A 25,650-nucleotide genomic window follows, 5' to 3' on the forward strand; every position below is an offset into this window, starting at 1 on the left:
AATCCAGTGGAGATGCTAATCCAGTGGATGAGTTAATCCAGTGGAAATGCCAGTCTAGTGGGTGAGTTAATCTTGTTGAGGTGTGAACCCATTTAAAGTGAGGGCCAATATGCCTCAGAAGTACTGTGGTCCCCTTATCTAAAGAAAGATACACTGGCATTGGAGGCAGCCCAGAGAAGGTCCACTAGGTTGATCCTGAGTATGAAAGGATATTCTTATGAGGAGAGGTTGAGTAAATTGGGCCTGTACTCAATGGAATTTAGAAGCATTGAGAGGTGACCTTATTGAAACATATAAGATTCTTAGGGGGCTTAACAGGGTAGGTGCTGAGAGGCTGTTTCCCCTTGTGGGAGAGTCTAGGACCAGAGGAAATAATCTCAAAGTGGTGGGGTGGGGGTTGCATTTAATACAGAGATGAGGAGGAATTTCTTCTCTCAGAGAGGGTAGTGAATCTGTGGAATTCTCTATCGTTAAGTATATTCAAGGCTGAGATAGACAGATTTTTAATCAGTAAGGGAATCAAGGGTTATGGGGGAAAGGCAGGAAAGTGGAGTTGAGGATTATCTGATCAACCACGATCTCACTGAATGGCTGCGCAGACTCGATGGACCGAATGGCCTACTTCTCCAACCAAAGTCTTATGGTCTAAGTGATGCTGTATGAACGGATCAAGCAACTGCCGTCCAATAACACTTTCTCCCGGCAGATTCCGAGGCTTAAAGCTGCTTTTACCGTATCTGCAGAAGTGGGCACATTTCTCTGGGCGATACTTACAGGGGCACATTTGCTGCCAGCGATGAAAAAAAGAAAATCTGACAGTATTGATGAGAATGTCGATCCAGTACATGGTCCATCTGAGCGACTCCTCATCACAATCCATGGTCAGCAATGCACCCAGAGCAACGGAGGGGAACGGAGGCAATGCAGCCTCTTTAAGCTAAATTGCCTGCGCTCGGCGATTATTACGTGAACGGATTTCCCTATACACCAAGCACAAATCTGTTCTCATATATTACATTAATAACCCACTTCAGCGGCGTGTACACATTCATAACGAATGTTAATGTGTAAATCAGTTTTCGCTTGTAAAGCGGGATGTAAAAAAAAACTTGGCTGTGACCCTGAGACCAGCCTCCAACAGTAACCGGGCACAGAAACTTTTTTAAAGGCAGAGAAAGAGGGCAGAGATCTGTTTTAATATTTTGCAAAGGCATTTTCATTCAGCTGGGCAAAAATTAAATGCACTTGGGAACAAATAGATTTGTTTTTAAACCAAAAAAAAATGCTAAAGTATATATGTGTGTATGTGTGTGTGTGTTCATACATGTGGAGTTATCTCTCCCATTAAACCGACTGTTAAGTAAATCACTTGGGCGAATGGGAGAGTTCAATTTAAACTTGCGATGCCTCCCTGCCCTCCTCTCCACCTGGGAAGGGGCTGGAATTCTCTGCAATCCGGCGCGGGTCCTTTCTCTCTCTCTCTCTCTCTGTTACTTAAGTTCCAATATGCAACATTCATGTCAGAATGTGTGTGTCTGCCCTTCACACGCGAGGGGCTGCACACTCCTCCCAGCCCTCGTCTCACACCGTGAAAGGGTGGTCGGTTTCCAGGCGAGGAGGAGGATGGGGGGAGGTAGGGGGGGGGGGGGGGTAGTGGAGACAGAAGGAAGTGGGGTTGGGAAAGGGGGGGTGTTGAGTAACAGGGAGTGCTGTAACCCAGGTTGTACCCGCAGGTAGGTGGTGCAGACAGGGGAAGTTGTGGGTTGTGCATGAGGCGCACGGGCTGGGCGGGGAGGGTTATGTAACTGCCCTGAAAGACTGAATGAGGCAGCACTTCCTCTCCGGGTGATTGACAGCACCCTCCATCAAGTGTATATATAAAGGACAGGGTGAGGTGCGGTCCACTATTTCAAGTTGCTACACAAAAGGCACAGCGCCTCACGATTTGTCACCCCAGAGCGCAGAAACTGGGGAACCAAGTCCCTGACACACTCCCTACTCTGAGAGCAGAGCTGCACTCTTAAAACTGGACAAATTGCTGCTTCTTAAGAAGATCCGACGCCAGGTGAGACAGTTGCATTTTTACTTCGCTACTATATATACACAAATTAATGTGACTCGCAACAGTTTATTTTTTAAAAAAAGAAAACTGTTTTGTTTCCAATTTTTTGCCCAGTTAAATGAAACTCCCTTGCAAAACATTAAATCAGATCTCTGCACATTTTTTTTTTTGCCTTCAGAAGTTTCTGTCCCGCAGTTAATGCTGGAGTGGAGGCTGGATATAGCTCTGAGTCACAGCCAAATACGTGCGAACTGTTAAACGACTTCTGCAGCTCTTTTCGGTGCGAAATTGAAGTTGGATCACTGTCACAGTCTCTGTCATTCACCAAAGCACAACATAATACAGAAATCTCTTATGTAAAGAGTTGTTTCAGATGTTCATATTCATTTTAATGTGCAATTCTGAGTATATTGAGGGTGAAATATTGAAGCCGGCTTGTGGGAAGTTGTCAGTGGGGGGGACCGGTTCGTGGGGCTCTCGATTTGTCCGCTCTGATTGCTTGTTAATCCGGGTTTAACTCGCTGAAGATCCGCTGTTCTCTTGTTCCCAGGACTGATGTTGTGGAGGAATGGACTGTGGTGGCTGCTGCCTGTGTTGCTGGCACTGGGAGCCAGGAGTCAATCCCTCGGTAAGGAACAACTCCGTGTTACCGCCCATTCGTTGACAAGTGTCATTCCTCTGTCTATAGTCATCTCTATAGCACCGCTAGTCAGTCAGGTTAACTCTCTGATTATCCGCTGTTGTTGGATCGTTTTAATAGTTTTCTTTCCCCCTCCCCTCCCTCCCCGTTGTCTTTAAGCAGTTTCCCGGGAAGAGGAGGCTGTCTTCGACCTGTTCGCGATCAGTAATGTGAACAGACAGACTACAGGAGTGAAGCTATTTCGAGGTCCCGACCCCAGCACTCCGGCTTTCCGCTTCTCCAGGTTCGACAAGATCCCCGCAGCCACGGGCGAGAAGCTGCAGGAGATCATCAGACTCATGCAGTACAATGAGGGCTTCATCCTGATGGCTAACCTGAGGCAGGACAGGAAGAGCCGGGGTACCTTACTGGCCATCGAGGGCCCCGGCTACAAATCCCAGCTGGAGATCATATCCAACGGCCTGGACAACACTCTGGACTTTCAGTACTCGGCGGATCAGTCCCAGAACCTGATCTCCTTCCAGGATGTGGACATTGCCGATTCCCACTGGAAGAATATCACCATCCACGTGAATGGGGAGAATGCTTACCTGTATGTGGGCTGTGAGCTTGCAGACAGCTTCATCCTCGATGACCCTTTTTACGAGCAACTGAGTGCAACCAACAGCAAACTGTATGTGGCCAGAGGACTAACACCAGCGAAGAACTTCAAGGTAGGTTAGTCCCCTAGGGGACTAGCAGAGTTAGTAACAAACCAGAAGTCAGACTATCGATTGCAGTCCAGTAATGATAACGAATGAGTAATTAATAACGAATTCTGTTAATTACACAGGATGATTGTGTCCGCTATTCGATAATTACAAGTATTTTATCTGATACTTTCCAAAACGATGTTAATGTCACAAGTGACCGGTTTGGTCTTTCACAACCTAGTCCTGATCGGTATAGATTAATGGTGTTGCTATTTTGTCCTCAGGGCTTCTTGCAGAATGTCCGGTTTATATTTGGTACTTCCATAGTGGATATTCTCCGAAATAAAGGTTGCCTCCAAACAGGTAAGGTTGAATTTTCAGTCCACTCCTAAGACCTGTTTGGTGACGGTGGTTTTCAATTGGTTTGCAGTTTGACCTTGTTCTGCTCTGAAATATCAGAGATGACACAGAAGATTCTGAAGGGTAGGAAAGGGTAAATAACTGAGAGGTTGTTTCCCTGGCTGGGGAATGTAGAATGCCGGGCTCTCAGGATAAGGGGACCATCATGAGGAGAAAATTCTTCACTCAGTGGGTTGTGAATCTTTGGGATTCTAGACTCCAGAGGGCTGTGGATGCCCCATCGATGAATACATTTAAGGCTGAGATAGATTTTTGGTCTCTCAGGGAAGCAAGGGATATGGGGAGCAGGCGCGAAAGGAGTTGAAGCCCAGGATCAGCCATGAGCATATTGAATGGTGGAGCAGACTCTACACCTGCTCCTATTTCTTATGTTCTTATAAGACATAACCTCAAAAAGGAAATTGTTCTGCACTTCCCATTAATCACGGAGGCCAGTACCCAGTAATGTTTATGGTGGTTGTTACCTGGGCGTAATTGGAAGCATAGTCTGCTGTCAGATTGAGTGGAGCCTTCTTACCCTGCTCACACTTAAAAAGCTGACAGCTGCTGCCATAGGACAACAATAATTACATATTTAATTCCATTCCACAAACAAAGGGATTTGGAGCATGCTTTAACATTGGAGTTATTTTGGGAAGTGTGCGGAACTAAAGAAAGGAAACTGCTACCTCCAGATCGGAATGAATGAAGGTTATCGAAGGATTCACTGACTTAAGTCGCTTGAGAAGAGATGTTTGAATTGTTACTTTTTGTTTGAAGGCATGATGGTTTGATTGGTGCAGAGAACTTGATTGGAATAGTATTTGACAAAGATATGTGCTAACTGGATCATTTATATCAGAACTTTTGCCAAAATATTCAGCGTTAATGGCAGAATATAATGATACTACATGTATGTATTGTAGAAAACTACAGCTGTTGTAAGTGTACAACTTGAGAATAATCTCCACAGCCACAATAGCTTTGCTTCGATCTCAATAAGGGAAATATTTTCAGCCATAGATGATGGGATAATCAAAGATCAATAATGGGGTGGGAGGAGAGAACAATGTGGAGGTCAGAGACATATATGTTGCTTTTCAGTTCACTCAGCTCATATAGGTCCTTGAACAGGAGCTAGCTTGGGCTTATTTCACCTACCAGCTCTTATAATGAGGAGCTCAATCATCAATCTTCCCACTGGCTCAGAAATTAGGCCATTTATTATTATTTTTTAAACTGGTTTAACCATTCCCTGCGCTAGGTGGCAGACAACTCCATAAAGACAAAGCAACATGCTGCAGATTTTGGAAGTCTGAAGTTGAAACATCTGTGGCACTGGAGGGTAGGGTTAATGTTTCAGGTCCGTTTCTGATGAATGATCATCGACTTGAAACACTGCCCTTCTGTTTTTCACTCTGATGATGCTATTTGACTTGCTGAATGTTTCCAGCATTCTTGGCATTAAGTAGCTCATGAATAGCTCAAACCTTCATTAGTTTCTAAAGATGTCTGATTGCTCATTTCAGATGGGTGTCATTGCAAAAACTTGAACCTTGTTGCCCATCAGGGATTTTTTTTCTTTCCCCAATGTGGACAAACTTAATTTCCTCTATTCATAGGAACATACAGCAGACAGGAGACCTTTTGGCCCATCCTGTCTGTACCGGCTCTTTGAAAGAGTCATCCAATTGGTCCTGCACTTTCCCCATAGTCGTGGAATGATTTTAGAAACAGCTGAATACTTTGAGAAGGGGCTGGATATTCTTCCAAGTTCAAAGGCTGGGAATTCTGCGACGAGTAACTCGCCTCCTGACTCCCCAAAGCCTGTCCACCATCGACAAGGCACAATTCAGGAGTGTGATGGAATGCTCTCCACCTGCCAGTATGAGTTTGGCTCCAACAACACTCAAGAAACTCAATATCATCCAAAATAAAGCAGCCTACATGATCGGCACCCCATCCACCACCTTAAACATTCACTCCCTCTTCCACCGACACACAGTGGCAGCAGTGTGTACCATAAGCAAGATGCACTGCAGCAACTCACCAAGGTTCCTTCTACAGCACCTTCCAAACCCATGACCCCTACCCCTAGAGGGACAAGGGCAGCATGGGAAACATCACCACCGCAAGTTCCCCTCCAAGCCACACACCATCCTGACTCAGAAATATACCACTGTTGCTGGGTCAAAAACCTAGGACTCCCTCCCTAACAGCACTGTAGGTATACCAACACCAGATGGACTGCAATGATTCAAGAACAGTGAGTCATCACTACCTTCTCAAGGGCATTTAGGGGTGGGCAACAAATGCTGGCCTTGGCTCACGTTCCATGAAGGAATAAAAAAAATGGTTGAATTACCTTAGGCTATATATCTATCTTGTCGATTTGTGATTAGAAATGTTTAGCCTTGTATGTCTTCATGGGCCGCGTTATTGTTGTAGAGTTCACTAAGTTTGATGTCAAGATGGGGAGGGGTCAGGCAGAGACTATTCCCCCAGGCTCGGAGCCAAATGGCCTATACCTTTAAAATATTGTGAAATTTTTTGATGGATTTCGCAGGGTCTCCCAGGAGAACAAGCCACCTTAGAGATGGAATAAAAACAGGAAGTGCTGGAAAAACTCAGCAGGTCTGGGAGCATCTTTGGAGAGAGAAACAGAGTTAATGTTTCGAGTCAAATATGACTCTTCTTCGCTTTAGAGATGGTTTGGGGTATGTCAAGAGTGCAGTAATACTCAGTTTATAATCTCAACTGAATTCATTAAGTGCGCAACACCCTTAAAACAAACTCCCAGCTTTCTATTGTTCTCTGTAGAAGAAATATGACATGTTGTTTCCTTACAATATCATTGAAAAGGTTCCCGGTTGTAAAACTACAGTACCACATGATGCTGTTATTTTCTGGGTCAATATCACCGGTTTGCTGTATCTGTGCCTGTATTAGTTATATTTCTGCTATATTCGCTACAGTAAAAGGAGCAGACAGTGCGATGCAGATCAGGGAGATAAAATCAGAAGTACCAACTACCTCCAGATATCCTCAAGGACTTTAAATGTTTTATTTTTCTTGTGAAACCCTTGTGACATCTGACTTAAAACACTTGGAGCAGCAAGTCTGCATTACCAAGAACCTGCTCTAGGTAGGCACCAGCAAAATGTCCTCAGTCAAAACAAATTATAGCAAGTAGCTGTTAGACAGGAAATATAAAGAATTGGATTCAAAGATATTGATCCCAGCTTGAGGCTCAGGTAATGTTCTTGAACCATTCAAACTGGACCCTCCTGGATTACAATTCACCCGAGCAACTCGGTGGGGCACAAGGTCTAAGGACAAATCTTGCAGGATTTCGGCACTTGCAGCAGAAATTTGCAAAGGAACATGGATATGGTAAATGGGCAAAGACTGTGGCAGACAGAGATCAACACAGGGAAGCATGAGGTCCTTCATTTTGGGCCTGAGAAAGATAGATAAGGTCAGGCAGCACCTGTGGAGAGAGAAGCAGAGTTAACGTTTCAGGTTGATGACCTGTTGTCAGAACTCTTAGGTCATCAGCCTCTGCCTCTCTCTCCACAGATGCTGTCTGACCTACTGAGCATTTCCAGAATTTTCTGTTTTTAGGGATATAAGAGCAGTAGGCCATTCAGCCCCTCGAGCCTGATCCACCCATTCAACTAGATTATGGCTGACCGTCTCTGATCTGATTATTTCAGACTCCCAGTATCTGCAGTACTTTGCTTTTGGAAAGTTAGGTCTGAGTATTTTCTAAAAAGAGAAGCGGGGAAATGTAGAGAAACAGATATGATCTAAAGCTAATGGACAGGTACAAAAAAGTAATGAAATGGCTAATGGAATGTTAGCCTTCATCTTAAGTGGGCTGGAATACAAAGGAGTGGAGGTTGTACTGCAGTTTGTGCAAAGTTAAGGTTAGACTACTGCTGGACTACTGCATTCATTTTTGGGTGCTGTACCTCAGACAGGATATACTGACCATAGAGGGGGGAACAGCACAGGTTTACCAGAATGATACTGGGGCTGCCATTTGTTAATAAGCAGATTGCAAGCATTGTGTAGAACCCTACGACTTTCCCAATCTCAGGGCCTGTGTGAAAATCCCTTACATTAGCAGCTGGTGTAATAGCTACGTTCACAGCTGGCTGAGTAACTTAATGAGTTGTATCAGTCTGTGCCTGGTGCTCATAGGTTTATTTCCCTTTCTGTCGCTGGTGCTATTTTTTTTCTTTCATGCTCTTTTCTTTCTTCAGTGGTTGTATTTTGCCATGCTTTCCCTTCTCCTGTTTTCCCAATTGATTTAAATGATTCTAGTGCCCCAATTCCCAATCCAGAGATTTGACCTCAAGGTCTTCAGTGCAGGACTGAGGGAACCCTGCACTGCCAGAGGTACTGTTTTGCGAGTGAGATGGTAAATTGCCTGCCTTCTCAGTTGGACATAAAAAATTCCTGAGCACTATTTTAGAGAAGAGCAGGGGAGTTGGGAAGTATTTAATAGAAGATGATAAACAGTTGGAAGATTGCTGTGAAGGATAGCTGAGGCCAGAATATTAGACGTTCTGGTAGGAGCTAGCTAATGGGAAGAGAGCATGATTGATGTTCTGGAAAGAAGAGATCAAATGGGCTATAGGGCCTTCTTGATTCAACCCATCTTGCAATCTTGTGTTTTCTATTTTCTCCTGATGCACATTTGTTGACAGCATTAGTAGCACCAATCTTACCTAAGATCACTAACTGAGCTCAGCCCCTGAGGTCAAACCAGGAAATGTTCTGGTCTGAACAGTTCAGTCCTCGTTGGATGGTACACTTAATAACTGAACTCAGTGACATTGCTGGAACTCACCGAAAACAAGAAGGTTCAAACCACCACCCACAGGCAGTAATTACACTGTTCTGCCTGAACGTTACTGCCTGATCCCCATCAGGCACATATGCAAATGAAAGAGACACCAGTTGTTGCCAACAATTACTCAGTGTCATTCTTTGCGGATATCAACAGCAGTTGGCATTCAGCTCGTGTCTCAGCTGTGGTGCCCAGAGATGCTTCACACTGCAAATTAGATTGCGTGCTCACCACACTTGCTGGAAGTGGAGCTGTTCTTGTGGCAGTGTGGTTCATGAGGCTGTTCGTGAGTTCCACTGATGGAGCTCATACCAGGAAGAGAACAAAGCTGTTTTGTTTGTTTGCACTGTGCCATACCAGCCTCTCTGCCTGGTGGAAGATGAGCTGCTTCAGTTCAAAAGGTTAATAAAAGGAAATTGCTGCCATTACAGGGAGGGAAAGCCCATTGGGGATGTCTATCACAATGAGACCCTTCCTCCCGACCAAGTACTGACTCATGTCACAAGATTATCTCCAATACAGTGAGCTTTTACTTTTTGCCAGTCATCTCCTGTGCAGAACCTTGTCAAATGCCTTTTATAAGTCCATATAGACAGCATCCACCGACACTCCCCCATCCACTATGTTAGTGATGTCCTCAAAAATCTACTAGATTGGTTAGACATGGCCTATATGTCACAAATCCAGGCTCAGAATACAGTAGAGAACCAAGCCAAATATAAAAAGTACTGTAGAGAATTCAAAGAGGAAACAAGAAGGGAGAAGATAGTATACAAGAATAGATTAGTAGGTAACTTAAAAGGGAACCCAAAAAATCTTTTAGAAATAGTAAAAGGATGGTCAGGTGAGGCCAATTAGGGACCAAAAAGAGATTGATCTTCTGATGGAGGCCAAGGGGAAGACTGAGGTACTAACCGAGTTCCTCGTATCTGTCTTCATTGAGGAAGATGCTGCCAGTGTCATAGTAAAGGAGGAGGTAGAAGAAAATTGGACAGGATAAAAATCGATAAAGAGGATGTACTTAAAAGACTGGAAGTACTCAAGGTAGAAAAGTCACCTGGTCAAGGCGGGATATATCCTAGGTGGGTGAGGAAAATAAAAGTTGAAGGAGATGGAAGCTCTCGCCACAATCTTCCAAATCATCCTTAGATTTGGGAGCAGTGCCAGATGACTAGAAGATTGTAATATAGCACTGCCACCGGTGAATATGCTGCTGCACTGGACAGAGGGAGGCGACATGGGCATTAAAGGGATTTCATGATAAATTTGTGAGAAATGTGTTTGGAAACAGTGAAATTAAATACATTCTGATCAGGGAATTCTGAAGCATTCAGAGCAGTGTGATAGAATTGTTTTCTCTGTGACACATTCCAAATGAAAAAAAAATTAAAATCTTAAACAGATTCTCCAAAGCTCATTCAGCATTGACACAATCCTAATTTCCATAAATGCTAGGATAATTTTGGGAAAAGTGCAGAAGGGGATCCGATATTCGAGAATGCAGAGTCTGAGTTCTGGCTCAATGGAATTTCTACATTCACCATATGCACTGCAAGATGCACAGCAGAAACTCACCAAGGCTCCTTAGACTGTACCTTCCAAACCCACGACCACTAGCATCGAGAAGGACAAGGGCAGCAGATACATGGGAAAACCACCACCTGGAAGTTCGCCTCCAAGCCACTTGCCATCCTGATTTGAAACTATATCGTCGTTCCTTCACTGTATCTGGGTCAAAATCCTGGAACTCCCTCCCTAACAGCATTATGGCTGTACCTACACCACCAGTGGTTCAAGAAGGCAATTCACCACCACCACCTTCTCAAGGGCATTGAGGGATGGGCAATAAATGCTGACCCGGCCAGCAATGCCCACATCCCGTAAATGAATTTTTAAAAATGCCAGGTACCAGGACAGGAGGACACAGGTTTCAGGTTGTGAAAGGCTTGCCTAAGTGAGATTCCAGGAAGCATGCGCTCGCACAGAGCATAGGCATCAACTGAAATGATTGGCATGGCTATCGAGATAATGGACTCAATCTTAGAAGCAGCTGGAGGCTGTAATGGGAAGACCAGAAAGATGGGAGTAAATTTAACACTGCTGCCAGGTAATTTATTAACTCAAAGACTGATCAACATCACAATGGTCCTCTAGCTAGGTTACTGGGAGCAAAGGTTCAGTCAGGATCCAATAGATGAACTAATGGTAATGTGTGAATTTGATCTTCATGATGGAGAAGTTGGACTGGCATTGTCTTTTTTTTATTCATTCATGGGATGTGGGCATCGCTGGCTAGGCCAGCATTTATTGCCCATCCCTAATTGCCCTCCAAGCCATTTGCCATCCTGACTTGAAACATTTAAGAGCCAACCACATTGCTGTGGGTCTGGAGTCACATGGCGAGGGCAGCAGATTTCCTTCCCTAAAGGGCATTAGTGAACCAGATGGGTTTTTACACAATCAACAATGGTTTCATGGTCATCATTAGACTTTTAATTCCAGATTTTTATTGAATTCAAATTCCACCATCTACTGTGGCGGGATTCAAACAAGAGCATCACTCTGGGTCTCTGGATTACTAGTCTAGCAACAATACCACTACACCATCGCCTCCCCTATCATCTTGTAAATGCACTGAGCCTACCTAGTGAACACACTAGGCTTCAATCCATTGCAACGAGTTATGAATTTCAAGTTATACCCTTGTATGCACATGGAACTTTCCTCCAGTATATATGGAACTCTGTCCAGTAATGGAGGCCTTCTGAGGGAAAATTCAGCAAAGCCGTGCTCTTGGAGACAGAAATACATGTTGGAGATAGGGGTATAATGATAGGAGGCCTGATTCTCTGAATGGTGCTCCCAAATAGTGAGACTTTGGTCCAAGAGCATAGTGTCCCTGAATTAGCCGTTTGGCATTAAACTCCTTGATGCATTAACTGCTCTTCAGTGGAAAAAAACATTGTTTGCCAAACAGTAACATGACAGTTGCCCAAATAGGTATGAGTGACAGGTAGCCTTGTGAGTAGCAATATCTAATCCTTGTGTGGTGTAATACAGACTGGTGTTTCCTTAATGCCCCATTCAGAAGACAATCTTAAATGCTGCCCACTAACCTTCATATGAAGCCCAGGTTTTTTTTTTGGTGGGGTTGGAGTAGATTGGATGCCTTTACCATTTGGACAGCGATTTCCTCTGTTTAAGCCAAACCTACCCTTTATAAACCAGTTTACGATTTAATTTCAAGTAAAACAAAAAGGTATATTCTCCTAAACTGATATTGTGATGTTATCATTATCTCGGGATATTGTGATGTTATCATTATCTCGGGATATTGTGATGTTATCAATCCCCCAGCTTATCATTTGGATATACCTAGAAATAGAATTTACAACATAGAAACTGGCCAGTAGATTAAGCTTGTCCACTTTCGATTAAATAGGTCCAAACACATTTACTCACCCAGTTTCCATATCCTTTCCACCCTTTTTTCTGCATCCACCTGGCCAATCTTACCTTCAGTGTTGGCAAAGACCCAGAGTTTCTTCAGTGCTGTACAAGTTCCACGGCCTTAAACCAGAAACCAGTCTGCATTGGAGCCCCAAGCTTGGAGATGCTCTGAGAAAATTCCGGGGCAATGGTTCCCCTTCCATCATTAACCCTGGAAGTAAATTCCACATCCTCAGAACTTTGCCTATAAAGTTTTCTGAGCCAACCTCTTACCTTTAGTTTTGTGTCTATGGTGATTCATTCTACACCCTTCAACAACTGGAAATGGCGTGCTTCCTAGCTACCCTGTCGAATTCTACCATATTGTCGCAGACTTTGCAATGTTCGAATAAAAAAGACCCATGTTCATGTTTCGATTTCTCGTGAATTCTCATGAATCTTATAAAACTCTTGTATTATCATTCCCCCAGATTATCACTGTGATAGTAACATATGTGATGCAGTAAATGGACTGGATATTGACCAGGGATGATCACTTCCATTTTAGTCCATGTGTATGTGCAGCATTCCCCAGCCACCTGCAATGGCATCGGTCTAGTTAATCAAACCCATGCATGAGACTCCTCCCACCTGATGACACCCTTGCCGCACATGTGCACTGCACACGGTCTTCCAAAATCAACTCGCTGCCAATCTGATTGGTACAACCTGTCTGCCAGTCCTAAACTCCATCACATCGGAAATCAACTCTTACCTGAACTCACAAGTGTTAGCATTGCGCATTATCCGAACTCCTGAGTGTTGGCACTGTTATATGAATACATAAATTCCTGAATGTTAGTGGTGTGCATTGTCTTAACTCCTGAGTGTTATCTTGTTAATTAAACTACGCTGTGTCATTAAGCAGTCTATTAATAATTCCCCACGATCTCATTGCGTTAATACAGCATATTATTGTAACATTTACATTACTTCAGAGTATCATTATGATATTAGAATTCCCTGGAGTATTTGTGTTATATTACCTTGGGGGAAAAGTATTATTGTGATATTCCCCAGTCTATCACTGCGATATTATCAATTTCCCCAAGTATCATTGTTCTTCTTGCAAAGTTGATATTTCCTGACTTTTTAAAAAATCTGGGTATATCCAGTTGCTATCACAGACACAAACCTTTTTCAGCCGTCTGATCTACTCCCATTGAAGATGCAGCTCTGGCATGTTACAGAGAGAGAGAGAAAATAAGCCATTTTTCAGGTGTGATATTGGACATTAGGTGCCTCTATTTGTACAATACAATTCTTTCAATATCACGGCAAACCTAATGAAGGCCGGAGGAACAGGAATTGGAAAGATTTTTGCAGGAAGAAGCTGTAGCTCTAGTACCAATGAACTGGCATTGTAAAATCTACCGGAACGTGAACAGGACAAGGTGAGAGGGCAACGTGCAGAGAATGGCAAATGAGGAGAAAGGTCTGGATATGGAGGTGGATTTAATGAAAGGGAAACATTAACGAGGTGTGCAGTAATAGGGAAATACAACTGTTTCTGCTCAAAATGAATGGAGTTCCTAAGATACTGGAACTAACAACTATGAAATTGACATTAATGCACATGGATAATAGCTATTGGTCTTCTGGTCAATCTCGGTGGCTGCTGGTTTTAAATCCGGACATTGCAAGCTGTGGGGACTGTATTATCAATTCCTTATTGCAATATTACCAATTCACCAGAGTATTTTTGCGATATTATCAATTAACATAGAAAAGTAAGAAATAGGAGCTGGAGTAGGCCTTTCGGTCCCTTGAGCCTAGTCCAACATTCAATATGATCACGGCTGACCTTCGACCTCAAATCCCCATTCCTGCACTATCCCCATATCCCTTAATTCCCTTCGTATCCAAAACTCTGTTGACCCTTGTCTTGAATATATTCAATGATCGAGCATCCACAAATGATAACAGAAGATGATTGATGCGATGCTGGAGTCAGAAAAAGGATGGAGATAGCCAGAAATAATTTTGAGAAGATGGAAGATGTGTTGACAACAAGAAAACTCAAGCTTGTAACAATGAAAAAACTCATAAGATGCTACATTCTATCGACCTTCCTGTAAACCACAGAACCTGGACAATAAAGATCTTTGAAATAAAATAAAGGCCCTTGAAATGTGGATGCTAAGATGTAAGTTTAAAATTCCATATACCGACCACAGGATCTATGAGAGGAAATTACAAAAGCAAAAAGAACTCTTAAGAGTGACGTCCAGAAAGGAGAATTTCAGTATTTCCACCATTTGATCAGAGCTGAAAAGTTAGAGAGATCTCTCCTAGAGGACAAAGTGGAGGGCAGCAGAAAGAGGGGTCAACGAGCTCCAGTGGGTGTGTGAGGATGGTGCAAGATAGACAAGCATGACATACCATGACAGCAGATCTTCTGATAGGAGTAGCTACAAACAGAGGCAGAGAGAATATCCACAGTCTTCGCCAAAGGTGCATAATTCTTTGATTGAAGACATTTCTTTCGTCTTAGTGCTAAATTGTGAGACTCCAGAATATTGTTATGCTATTATCATTCCCTAGAGTATCATTGCGATATTATCATTCTGACATTAATAATTCACCAGATTATCATTGTGACATTATCAATTTCCTTAAGAGTTATATTGAGATATCATCTCCCAAGATAACATTGAAATATTATCATTCCTTGTGTGTATCATTCAGTTATCAATAATTCTCCAGAATACCAATGTCATTCCCCAGAGAGTTACTGTTAGATTATCATTCGTCAGAGATATCATTGTGACATTCTCAACCTATCAAAGTGTCATTGAGATATTGACGATTCCCCAGAATGCCATTGCAGTATCATTGTTATTTATATGATATTATTGGGATAATATCAGGTTCCTCAGTTGTTTAGCATGCAGAAAAGAAAAATACGAAAATCAGTGCTCATCAGTTTACACTTTGACTTCCCTGACTTTATTTGTCTAAATTCCTTTTTATTGTGTTGAGAAAATGTCATTGGTAAAACAAGTGTTAGGGCCCAGTGCAAGTCGATGAGAAACAACAGCAACGTTTACACTTAACACAGGTTGCGGGACCCATAAGGACATAAGAATATAAGAAATAACAGTAGAAGGAGACTATAACAGCCTGTCAAGCCTGCTCCAGTATTCAATATGATCATGGCTGATCTTCAGTTTGAACTCCACTTTCTTGCCCGCTTTGCGCATCAGTGTCAGCCCTCCTAATATAGTACTCCCCCTTCCTTCCTACCCATCTGCTCTCCAAAGCCCACCGGCAGCAACCCCCCCAACCCCGAGCTGGCCATCCGCACAATACCCTGGACTTGCTTCACTCTAGGATCCATTGGATCTTCTTCTTGGCACTGGTTGTAGTCCGAGCAGTGCCCATGACTGAGGTCTTGCTGCTGCCAGGACTGCTGGATCTGCCAGCCAATCTGATTGGCCAGCAGCTCCCAAGGGCAGGACTTCCTCCTCGTGAGGGGCAGATTTCCCACTGTTAGCCAATTTAGCCCACCCACAGCATATTATGGATGTGGGATGGCGTTACATGGGGCGAGTTGGCTTCCAGCCAACTTTCCTCCCAAGTTTTGGGGGCTAATGGGTGGGCGAGCCTTCTGCTCCCCTGTAAAATGCAGCCACTGGAATGGGGCATGAACCCACAAGCTCCTGACTCAGAGGTGAGTGTGCTACCAGTTGAGCCACAGCTGACAGACACAGGAATAGACATTAGCCCAGTTTTAGGTTCTACATTGGTGTCAGATCAATGTTTGCATCACCACTTCTAGATGCCGGGGTATTATTTAGCCGGCTGCAAGCCAATTGTAAACCTACCAGGACTCATCCAGACCGGCAGGAGGGAAGATTGTTAGTAGACATTGCAAGTCATTCTGGTTTTACTCTTGGCCTGCAGCTTAATGTTGGAGGACCCTGTTTCTGCAGACAGCCCACAGACACTGATGTGAAAGTAGCTTCTCACTCAGTCAGCCTAATCTCTCTGTCTGTTTTCAGCGCTAGGATAGAGCCCAGTTCTTCAATAATAAGTCAGTAACAATAATAAAGAATAAAATAATAAATAATAAAAATCCTGAGGGGACTTGACAGGGTGGATGCTGAAAGGATGTTTCCCCTTGTGGGGGAGACTAAAACTAGGGAACACAGTTTAACAATAAGGGGTCTCCCATTTAAGACAGAGATGAGGAGAAATTTTTTCTCTCAGGGGGTCATGAGTCTGTGGAATTCTCTTCACCAGAGAGCAGTGGAGGCTGGGTCATTGAATATTTTTAAGGCAGAGGTGGATAGATTCTTGACTAACAAGGGAATCAAAGGTTGTTGGGGGTGGCAGAATGTGGAGTTGAGGCCATAATCAGATCAGCCATGATCTTATTGAATGACGGAGAAGACTCAAGGGGCCAAATATTCCTGCTCCTAATTCATATGTTCGTATGTCAGCATTTTTTAAACCTTGACTTAATATATCAACTTGGCAGATATGGTTCATTAACCTTTGGGTTAATGGATTTGCACTGTGCTGCATGTTTTTCCATTTAGCCTGTTTAAATTGGCTCCATAATCATATATGGAGAACAGAGCGAGTCATTGAGTTCACAATTACATTACATTTTATATCAGCCTTCCGAAAATAAAAAGGCAAGAAAAAAATGTCTTACATTTATATCACATCTTTCACAACCTTAGAACACCTTTACAATCAGTGAAGTACTTTAGTGAAGTGTAGTCACTGATGCGAAGTAGGTAACATGGCTGCCCAATTTACACACAGCAAGGTCCCATAAGCAGCAATATGATAATAATGACCAGATAACCTGTTCTTTAGTGATGTAGGATGAGGGATAAATGTTGGGCCAGGACACCAGGGAGAACTCCTTTATTCTTAGTTAAATAGTGCAATAGAATCTTTTATGCCTACCTGAGAGAGCAAACAGGGCTTCGGTTTAATGTCTCAACCGAAAGACAGCACCGTGGCAGGGCAGTACTCTGTCAGTGATACATTGGGAGTGAATGAGGATAGATGTAATGGAGAGAAAAGACTGAAACTGTATGAGAGAGAGAGCTGGATGTCATGTTGGGTGGACGTGAAACCTTTCTCGCTGGGATGGATTGAATGCCCTTTCTGAGCCATTTTTCTATCTCGTGGTTTCATTTTCGTTCTGGTGTGGAAGCGACTCAAAAATAATAATCTTAGCAAAATAGCAATCTCCATAAATAAGGATATTGATGTAATGGTTTGGTGGTTTTCCTTCTCTGAGGGGGCTCATCAGCAATAATGTAATGTTTTGTCAGTGGCAATATTTCAAATTTAGCAGGGGGACTGAAGTGTCGAAAGGATGGTGTGTGTTGCGTTTCAAGCCGTTGGCAGCACAGGAGCCCTCACATCTGGGCTGCGCTTCCGTAAAAGCATCTGCCATCATTTTTCCATCCTCATTACACTTTCCAGTCCCTAGCCATGATTATTTTGGATGCACGCTGACTCTGGAATCTGTTCCCTAATGATTCTACTCCTAATGTGAGAACTTAATTTGTGAAGTTGACGGTTCTGATTGGCAATGAGGCTGTTGCCACAGATTCATCGTGCTGAGTCCATTAAAATTCGCTGATTCGGTTCTTGAACATGTCCTGTAAAAGCAATCGCCTGGCACTGGAAAGAAAACATCAACAACTGTTGCTGAGTTGGCCATTTTGAGGATTTAAAAAAAAAATTCAGTCTTGAAATATGGCAAGGCAAACATTCCTCTTGCCTAATCGCCCTTGAGAAGGTGGTGGGGCACCATCTTCTTGAGCCACTGCGGTCCAAGTGATGCAGGTATATCCACAGTGCTGTATCCTGTAGTAGCTGGATACAACTGAGTGGCTTACTAGGCCATTTAAGGCTCAACCACACTGCTGTGGTCTGGAGTCACATCCCAGAACAAAAAAAACAGTAAAAACTGGGAAATAAGAATACTGCTCTGGAATCGTCTTCCATACCTTAAAATGGAACACCAGTAAAAACTGGGAAATAAGAGCATTGGTCTGAACTGTTTTTTCTTTCTGTGGGATAGGCCAGACCAGGTATGGACAGCAGGTTTCCTTCCCACTAGGGAGACAAATGGGTTTTTAACAACAATCCAATAGTTTTACAATCATTATTGATGAGACCAGTACTTGTTAGTTAATTGAATTTAGATTCCCCCTAGCTACTATGGTGGGATTTGAACTCACATCTCCAGAACATCAGTCCCAACCTCTGATTACTAATGCCGTAACATTTACCACTATGCTACCATCACAGCCTCCAATCCAATTTTGAAAACGGCTTTAGTGCAACATGTGGTGACTATTCTGTTGTTTCATTTTCATGGCACAGCCGAGGAAACCAACAGCAAAGAAAACCAAGAATTTGCCGGTGTCAGCCCTGCCATCGAGAGCGATTTCATCGGCCACAAAACCAATAAGGTTGTGGATTTTTGCGACCACTCCTGCAGTGATATTGGGAACATGTTTAAGGAGCTGCATGGCCTGAGGGTTCTTGTCAGCAATCTGGCCGATGGACTGGTCAAAGTGGTACGTGTCATAGACCTTAGCATTTGCTGTTTTTGAAACAAACTACACCTCACACTGTTAGCAAAGGGGGAATACAAACACCGAGGAGTATACCTCTCAGTATAGCATTGTAAAACTTAAATGCTACATGTAGAAGATTTGATAACACTGTTGTGCCTGGAAAATCTTTTTTGCAGACGGAAGAAAATGTAATCATTCGTGATATCCTGGACGACACTTTAAAGAACTTTCGGCCAGGCCAGTGCTGGCATAGTGGCCGTCTCTTTGACAACAAGGAGGAGTGGACAGTGGACAGCTGTACCAAGTGCACCTGTCAGGTGAGTCTTGCTTTCAAATACATTCTGGGCAAACGATTAGATTGCTGATATGTTACTTTGTTTTGACAGTTAATATTTTATTGCTGTAACGAGAGACATGTGACTGAAGCTTCCCATCTTGCACTCACCAGGACAAATGCAAGAATACCAAATTTCAGACAATCACAACAATTTATACTGCAGGAAAAAAGGGTGCTGGTTGGTTGGCAAGTCGTTTGAAATTTGGCATTCTTGCATTTGTCCTGATGAGTGCAAGACGAAAAGCATCACCAACATGTCTCTCTTTTCAGCAAGATTCAAACTTTGTACTACCAAAGCGACAGTTAATATTTTGTGCAATTCTAATTTCCTAAATTGACAAGGTGGAAATTATCCAAAGTTTGTGAAGTGCAATCACAAATGCAGTTCATACTGTAGTCAGGAAACATAACTATTTTGTATAAATTTTATTCAGTCACTGCTAAGCATTTGTCAGTATTGTTTTAAAATTATGTCAAAGGTATTATCACCATTGGGTCAATCCATTTAAAACAGGTTTTAATGGAGCACTGTTCTCAGGACAAAAGCGTTTAACTCAGCTCCTTTGGTTGAAGGCATTCAATTCCTGCTCTGTGCTGAGCTAACTGGTCTCAGCTGAGTTCAGTCATTGGCCTCGGTGTCTCTAGGTGAGGGAGAAGGAGTGGGAGTGGAGTGGGGAAAGAAACATAGGGTTGCTGGAGAGTGTACTTGTGTGGAGATTAGGTGGAGACAGAATTGGCTCAATCGTGATGCTCTCCACAGTCAAACAACCATCCAGTCCTCACTCTATGGGCTCAATCATGAAGCAGTGTCACTTAGGACAAGCTTACCTAGCAAAGAGTCAACAGTCCTGGGAAAGTCAGGACAATCAGAATAGAGCATGGTGCATTATCAGCTGTGGATAAGTGACAGGATTCAATGGCATTCACGTTATCCCAATGTATTTTGCCAACCAGTGGGGAGATGGGTGGCAGGAGAAAAGATTTGCCAAACGTATTTTTCCATAACAGCCACGTCCCTTTAAGACAATCATTGAAAGTTAAGGAGCTGTGCTTCAGGAAGGCCACTTAAAGGTCCAGTACCTTAACTCACTTGCCAGAATATGACCCAGCACACAGTTTGGTGTCTAACATCCTCCGAGATCCCTTCACATTTTCCCTGTAGGATGGGACACTGGCCCTGGCCTCTAGGCTGTAAAGTACTTGATAGGAGACTAATAAAATGCAAATAATAACACAAAGTACAACATAACCCCTGGACTGGTTCAGGTGACTACCCCACCGCCCCCACACCCCCACCTCTTTTCTAGAGAAATGATCCATTGCCTTTTCAATATTTCCTGATAGAAACAACCTCTCGGTCCTGGAATCATTCCGGTGAATCCTTTCTGCAACATCTCCAGTGCTTCTATATCCTTCCCATAAAATAGAGACCAGGAGGTTTCGCAGTATTCAAAGTCTAAGGTTCTTTACAAGTTTCACATAACTTCTTTGCTTTTCAATTCTGCCCTTACATGAATGAACCCCAGTGTTTTGTTTGCCTTTTTAGGACCATATAAACCTGATTCACTACTTTTAATAATCTGTATATCTGTACACAGAAACCTCCTGTAGCCAGTTAGACATTTATTTTCTAAGAAGTATGAGGCCTCTTTTTTTCTTCCAATCAATGCCTGCTGTTTTGTTGGTATAACATGACAGAGATCCCTGCACCCTCTCCACTCTGAGAGATCCCTGCACCCTCTCCACTCTGAGAGATCCCTAACCCTCCCCACTCTGAGAGATCCCTGTACCCTCCCCACCCTGAGAGATCCCTGCACCCTCTCCACTCTGAGAGATCCCTGCACCCTCTCCACTCTGAGAGATCCCTGCACCCTCCCCACCCTGAGAGATCCCTGCACCCTCCCCACTCTGAGAGATCCCTGCACCCTCTCCACTCTGAGAGATCCCTGCACCCTCTCCACTCTGAGAGATCTCTGCACCCTCTCCACTCTGAGAGATCCCTGCACCCTCTCCACTCTGAGAGATCCCTGCACCCTCTCCACTCTGAGAGATCCCTGCACCCTCTCTATTCTAAGAGGTCCCTGCACCCTCTCCACTGTGAGAGATTCCTATACCCTGGTTGTGGAACCAGCACCAGCAAAGCACAATAGGCCAACTGGCTGCCTCCTGTGCTATAATTTGTACAAATGAGTGCCTCGTTAGATCACAGACCCTTGTGCCGTTTCCTACTCTGCTTTCTGTTCTGTAAAGCTCTGTGCCCCCCTGTTCCTGCATCCGGGGCGCTTTCTGATTTCCTTCCTGCTGTTCAGTTTGAGAAGTCTTGTTAAACTTGTATGGAGCCCTGGTTGGTTCTGTATGCAGTTCTGGCACCCATATTATCAAAATGAAATCAAAAAATTCAAAGGCACTGGAGAAAGTGCAAAAAAGATTCATAAGGATGATACCAGAGCTGGGAGGATACACTTACTAAAAAAATCTGAACAGGCTGCATGGGCTGCTTTTCTGAAAGAGAAAAGAAAGGGTCAACCTGATAAAGCTCTTCAAGATAATACAGGGTATTGCAAGGGTAGACAAGAAGAAATGGTTTCGATTTGTGGGAGAGACCAGAACTAGGGACTATAGATATAAGATGGTTACCAATAAATTCAAAAGACTGTTTAACCAGAGAGAAGTGAGAATGTGTAACTTGCTGCCATAAAGAGTTAAAGCAAAAAACTGCAGATGCTGGAAATCTGAAATAAAAACAGAAGTTGCTGGAAAAGGTCGGCAGGTCTGGCAGCATCTGTGGAGAGAGAAACAGAGTTAACGTTTCAAATCCGCATGACCCGTCTTCTGTTTCCCTCCCTGTTTCTCTCTGGGTACATTTAAGGGGGAACTGGATAGACACATAAGGGAGAAAGAAATGAAGAGTGCAGGAGGGCATCCAAGGAGCAGCACCAGGTGTACCTAAAAATAAGGTGTTAACCTGGTGAAGCTTCAACTCAGAACTACTTGCGTACCAAACAGCATAAGCAGCAAGTGATAGACAGAGCTAAACGATTCCACAACCAACGGATCAAATCTAAGCTCTGCAGTCCTGCCACACCCAGTCGTGAATGGGAGTGGACAATTAAACAATTCACTAGAGGAGGAAGCTCCACAAATATCCCCATCCTTAATGATGGGGGAGCCCAGCACATCAGTGCAAAAGATAAGGCTGAAGCATTTGCTACAATCTTCAGCCAGAAGTGCCGAATGAATGATCCATCTCAGCCTCCTCCAGAGGTCCCCAGCATCATAGATGCCAGTCTTCAGTCAATTCAATTCACTCCACGTGATATCAAGATACAGCTGAAGGCACTGGATGCTGCAAAGGCTATGGGCCATGACAATATTCCGGCAATAATACTGAAGACTTGTGCTCCAGAGCTTGCTGTGCCCCTAGCCAATTTGTTCCAGTACAGCTACAACATTGGCATCTACCTGGCAATGTGGAAAGTTGCCCAGGTATGTCCCATCCACAAAAAGCAGGACAAATCCAACCTGGCCAATTACTGGCCCACCAGTCCACTCTCGATCATCAGTGAAGTGATGGAAGGGGTCATCAGCAGTGCTATCAAGTGGCACTTGCTTAGAAATAACCTGCTGTCTGACTCTCAGTTTGGGTTCCGCCAGGATCACTTAGCTTCTGGCCTTATTACAGCCTTGTTTCAAACATGGACTAAAAGAGCTGAACTCCAGAGGTGAGGTGAGAGTGACTGCCCTTGACATCAAGGCCGCATTTGATTGACTGTGGTATCAAGGAGCCCTAGCAAAACTGGAGTCAATGGGAATCAGGGGGAAAACTCTCCGCTGGCAGGAGTCATACCTGGCACAAAGGAAGATGAGTGTGGTTGTTGGAGGTCAATCATCTCAGTTCTAGGATACCACTGCAGGAGTTCCTCAGGGTAGTGTCCTCAGTCCAACCATCTTCAGCTGCTTTATCAATGACCTCCCTTCCATCATAAGGTCAGAAAAGGGGATGTTCACTGATGATTGCACGATGTTCAGCACCATTCGCGACGACTCAGATACTGAAGCAGTCCATGTCAAAATGCAGCAAGACCTGGACAATATCCAGGCTTGGACTGACAGGTGGCAAATAACATTCACGTCACACAAGTGTCAGGCAATGACTATCTAACCATTGCCCCTTGATATTCAATCTAACCATTGCCCCTTGATATCCAATGGCACCATCATCACTGAATCCCCCACTATCAACATCCTGGGGTCACCATGGACTAGCCATGTAAATACTATGGCTACAAGAGCAGGTCAGAGGTAGGAATTCTGCAGCAAATAACTCATCTCCTGACTCCCCAAAGCCTGTGCACCATCAACAAGGCACAAGTCAGGAGTGCGATGGAATACTCTCCACTTGCCTGGATGGGTGCAGCTCCAGCAGCATTCAAGAAGCTCGACACCATCCAGGACAAAGCAGCCCGCTTGATTGGCACCCCATCCACAAACATTCACTCCCTCCACCACCGATGCACAGTGGCAGCAGTGTGAACCATCTACAAGATGCACTGCAGGATTTCACCAAGGCTGCTTAGACAGCACCTTACAAACCCACAATCGCTTTTATCTAGAAGGACAAGGGCAGCAGGCACATGGGAACACCACCACCTGGAAGTTCCCCTCCAAGCCACTCACCATCCTGACTTGGAAATATGTCGCTGTTCCCTCACTGTTGCTGGGTCAAAATCCTGGAACTCCCTAACAGTACTGAGGGCGTACCTACACCTTGTGGGCTACAGCGGTTCAAGAAGGCTCACCACCACCTTTTTAAAGGCAATTAGGGATGGGAAATAAATGTTGGCTTAGACAGTGATGCCCATCTCCCATGAGTGAATTTAAAAAAAATGCAAGGATATGCTGATAGGGTTGGCTAGAAGAGGGACAGGAGGCTTATGTGGAACATAAACACTGGTACAGGCCAGTTGGGCTGCTTGGCCTGTTTCTGTGCTATAGTCTGTATAGCCGGTCCCGCCAATGTGAACGGAGATTTCAATAGCTCGCTGGCCCCGCCACAGGGAAACCCGCCATGGGGGTGCTGGAAAATTCCAGCCTACGTAACTATGCTCAAAGACATTTGGATCCATTCCCCCTGAATGACTCTGTTTCTTCTTGCTACCCAAGCTGCGTTTCCTGCACGTGTTTTATGCTCAGTTATGAACTCAATAAACAGGCCATAATTGGTTTCATCTGACTATCAGCTGGGCTCCTTGGGGTTTTTGAGGATCCACTGTGAAGCTGGAGCTGGGAGGCACTGCTGAGAGAGTTAGTGTAATACACACACCATCAGCTCCTGGCCTCCAATGAAAAACCGCACCAAAGAGTGAATAATGACTTTTAAAATCAGATTTGTAACAGATGTAATTGAAGTCTGTGAAAGGTTTCAATCGTGATGGTTCTAATCAGTCTTAAGAGAGTCCTGGTAGAGGCAGATCCTTGACTGACTGCGTGTTTAATCATTACTGGGGCGGTGATCTAAACGCATCTGTTGCCCAGTGTCCTGGCCAATATTTATCCCTCAACCAACAGATGATCTGGTCATCTATCCCACTGAAGATTGTGGAAGTTTGCTGTGCACAGATTGGTTGCTGTGACTACACTTCAAAGGAGATTTTCATGGACTGGAGCCCAGTGGGGGCAGTTTGAGGTTATGAAAGGCGGGTTATAATGCAGTTCTTTCCTCCTTTCTTCTTAGCCCCCTGTGCATTAAGGCCTAATTTGCAGCATGGGCGAGGCCCTCCACCCCTGTAGAACTGATAAACATCAGTTCTTAGCGGTTTCTTAGCTAAAAGCAGTGCCAAAAGTGGCGATAAACTGCTCCTCTGCTATGGTTTCATCCAAGATCAGCCCGAGCGAGTGCTGATATTTTCTTAGCCCATGTACCTGAACAAAAGCTGAAGGAATGTAGAAACAGGCTCTCATAGAATCATTAGATATTACAGCACAGAAGGAGGCCCTTTGGCCCTTTGTGCCATTGCCGGCTCTTTGAAAGAGCTATCCAATTAATTCCACTTCTCCTTGCTTTTTCCCTCCACAGCCCCGCAAATTTTTCCTTTCAAAGTGTTTTTCTAATTCCCTTTTAACAGTTACTCTTGAATCTGCTTCTACCCTCCTTTCAGGCCGTAAATCCCCAATCATAGGAACTCACTGCATTAAAAAACTTCTTTTCATCTCTCCCTCTCTCTGTGTAATCTCCTTGTGAGTGGGAAATCCCAGCAGCTTTTCTATTTTAAAATGTCTCTTGTTAGACTGACTTCACTCAGTGAACAGCAAGCACGTGGAAGTGCACTGAAAGGAACAGCGCACACACAGGACATTTGGCCCAAGAGTTCATTTACCATCTGCGATTGCAAACAACCCTAATCATATTTTACCCGTCATGTTCTCATAGGCGGCTCACCCAGAAAGCATCGTACAAAATCTCTGCCATGGATTCTCTGTTATCTGCGCTCATGTTCCCTCCCCAAGTCTTCGCCAGATGGAGCCTTGAGTGCGACGTCATCCTGTGACATGGCCCGCCAGTTCCTTTCTCCTCCTTTCTTGTCTAAATCGAGTTACTGCACAAATAAGCTGAGAT

At 44.0% G+C, this 25,650-nt stretch overlaps 1 protein-coding gene across 1 annotated transcript in view; it reads left to right on the top strand.

Annotated features, from left to right (window-relative positions):
- Window positions 1-1,912: 1,912 nt before the first annotated feature.
- thbs2a (thrombospondin 2a) overlaps window positions 1,913-25,650 on the top strand; it is a 63,296-nt gene continuing 39,558 nt past the window's right edge. Inside the window, exons 1-6 of the mRNA XM_078557449.1 lie at window positions 1,913-2,065; window positions 2,613-2,690; window positions 2,862-3,415; window positions 3,679-3,757; window positions 18,501-18,697; window positions 18,874-19,014. Coding sequence (XP_078413575.1) covers window positions 2,618-2,690; window positions 2,862-3,415; window positions 3,679-3,757; window positions 18,501-18,697; window positions 18,874-19,014 — 1,044 coding nt within the window. The 5' untranslated portion in view covers window positions 1,913-2,065; window positions 2,613-2,617. The remainder of the gene's footprint in view (window positions 2,066-2,612; window positions 2,691-2,861; window positions 3,416-3,678; window positions 3,758-18,500; window positions 18,698-18,873; window positions 19,015-25,650) is intronic.

The sequence above is a fragment of the Cetorhinus maximus genome, chromosome 14, assembly GCF_964194155.1.
Source record: "Cetorhinus maximus chromosome 14, sCetMax3.hap1.1, whole genome shotgun sequence".
Lineage (NCBI taxonomy): Eukaryota > Metazoa > Chordata > Chondrichthyes > Lamniformes > Cetorhinidae > Cetorhinus > Cetorhinus maximus.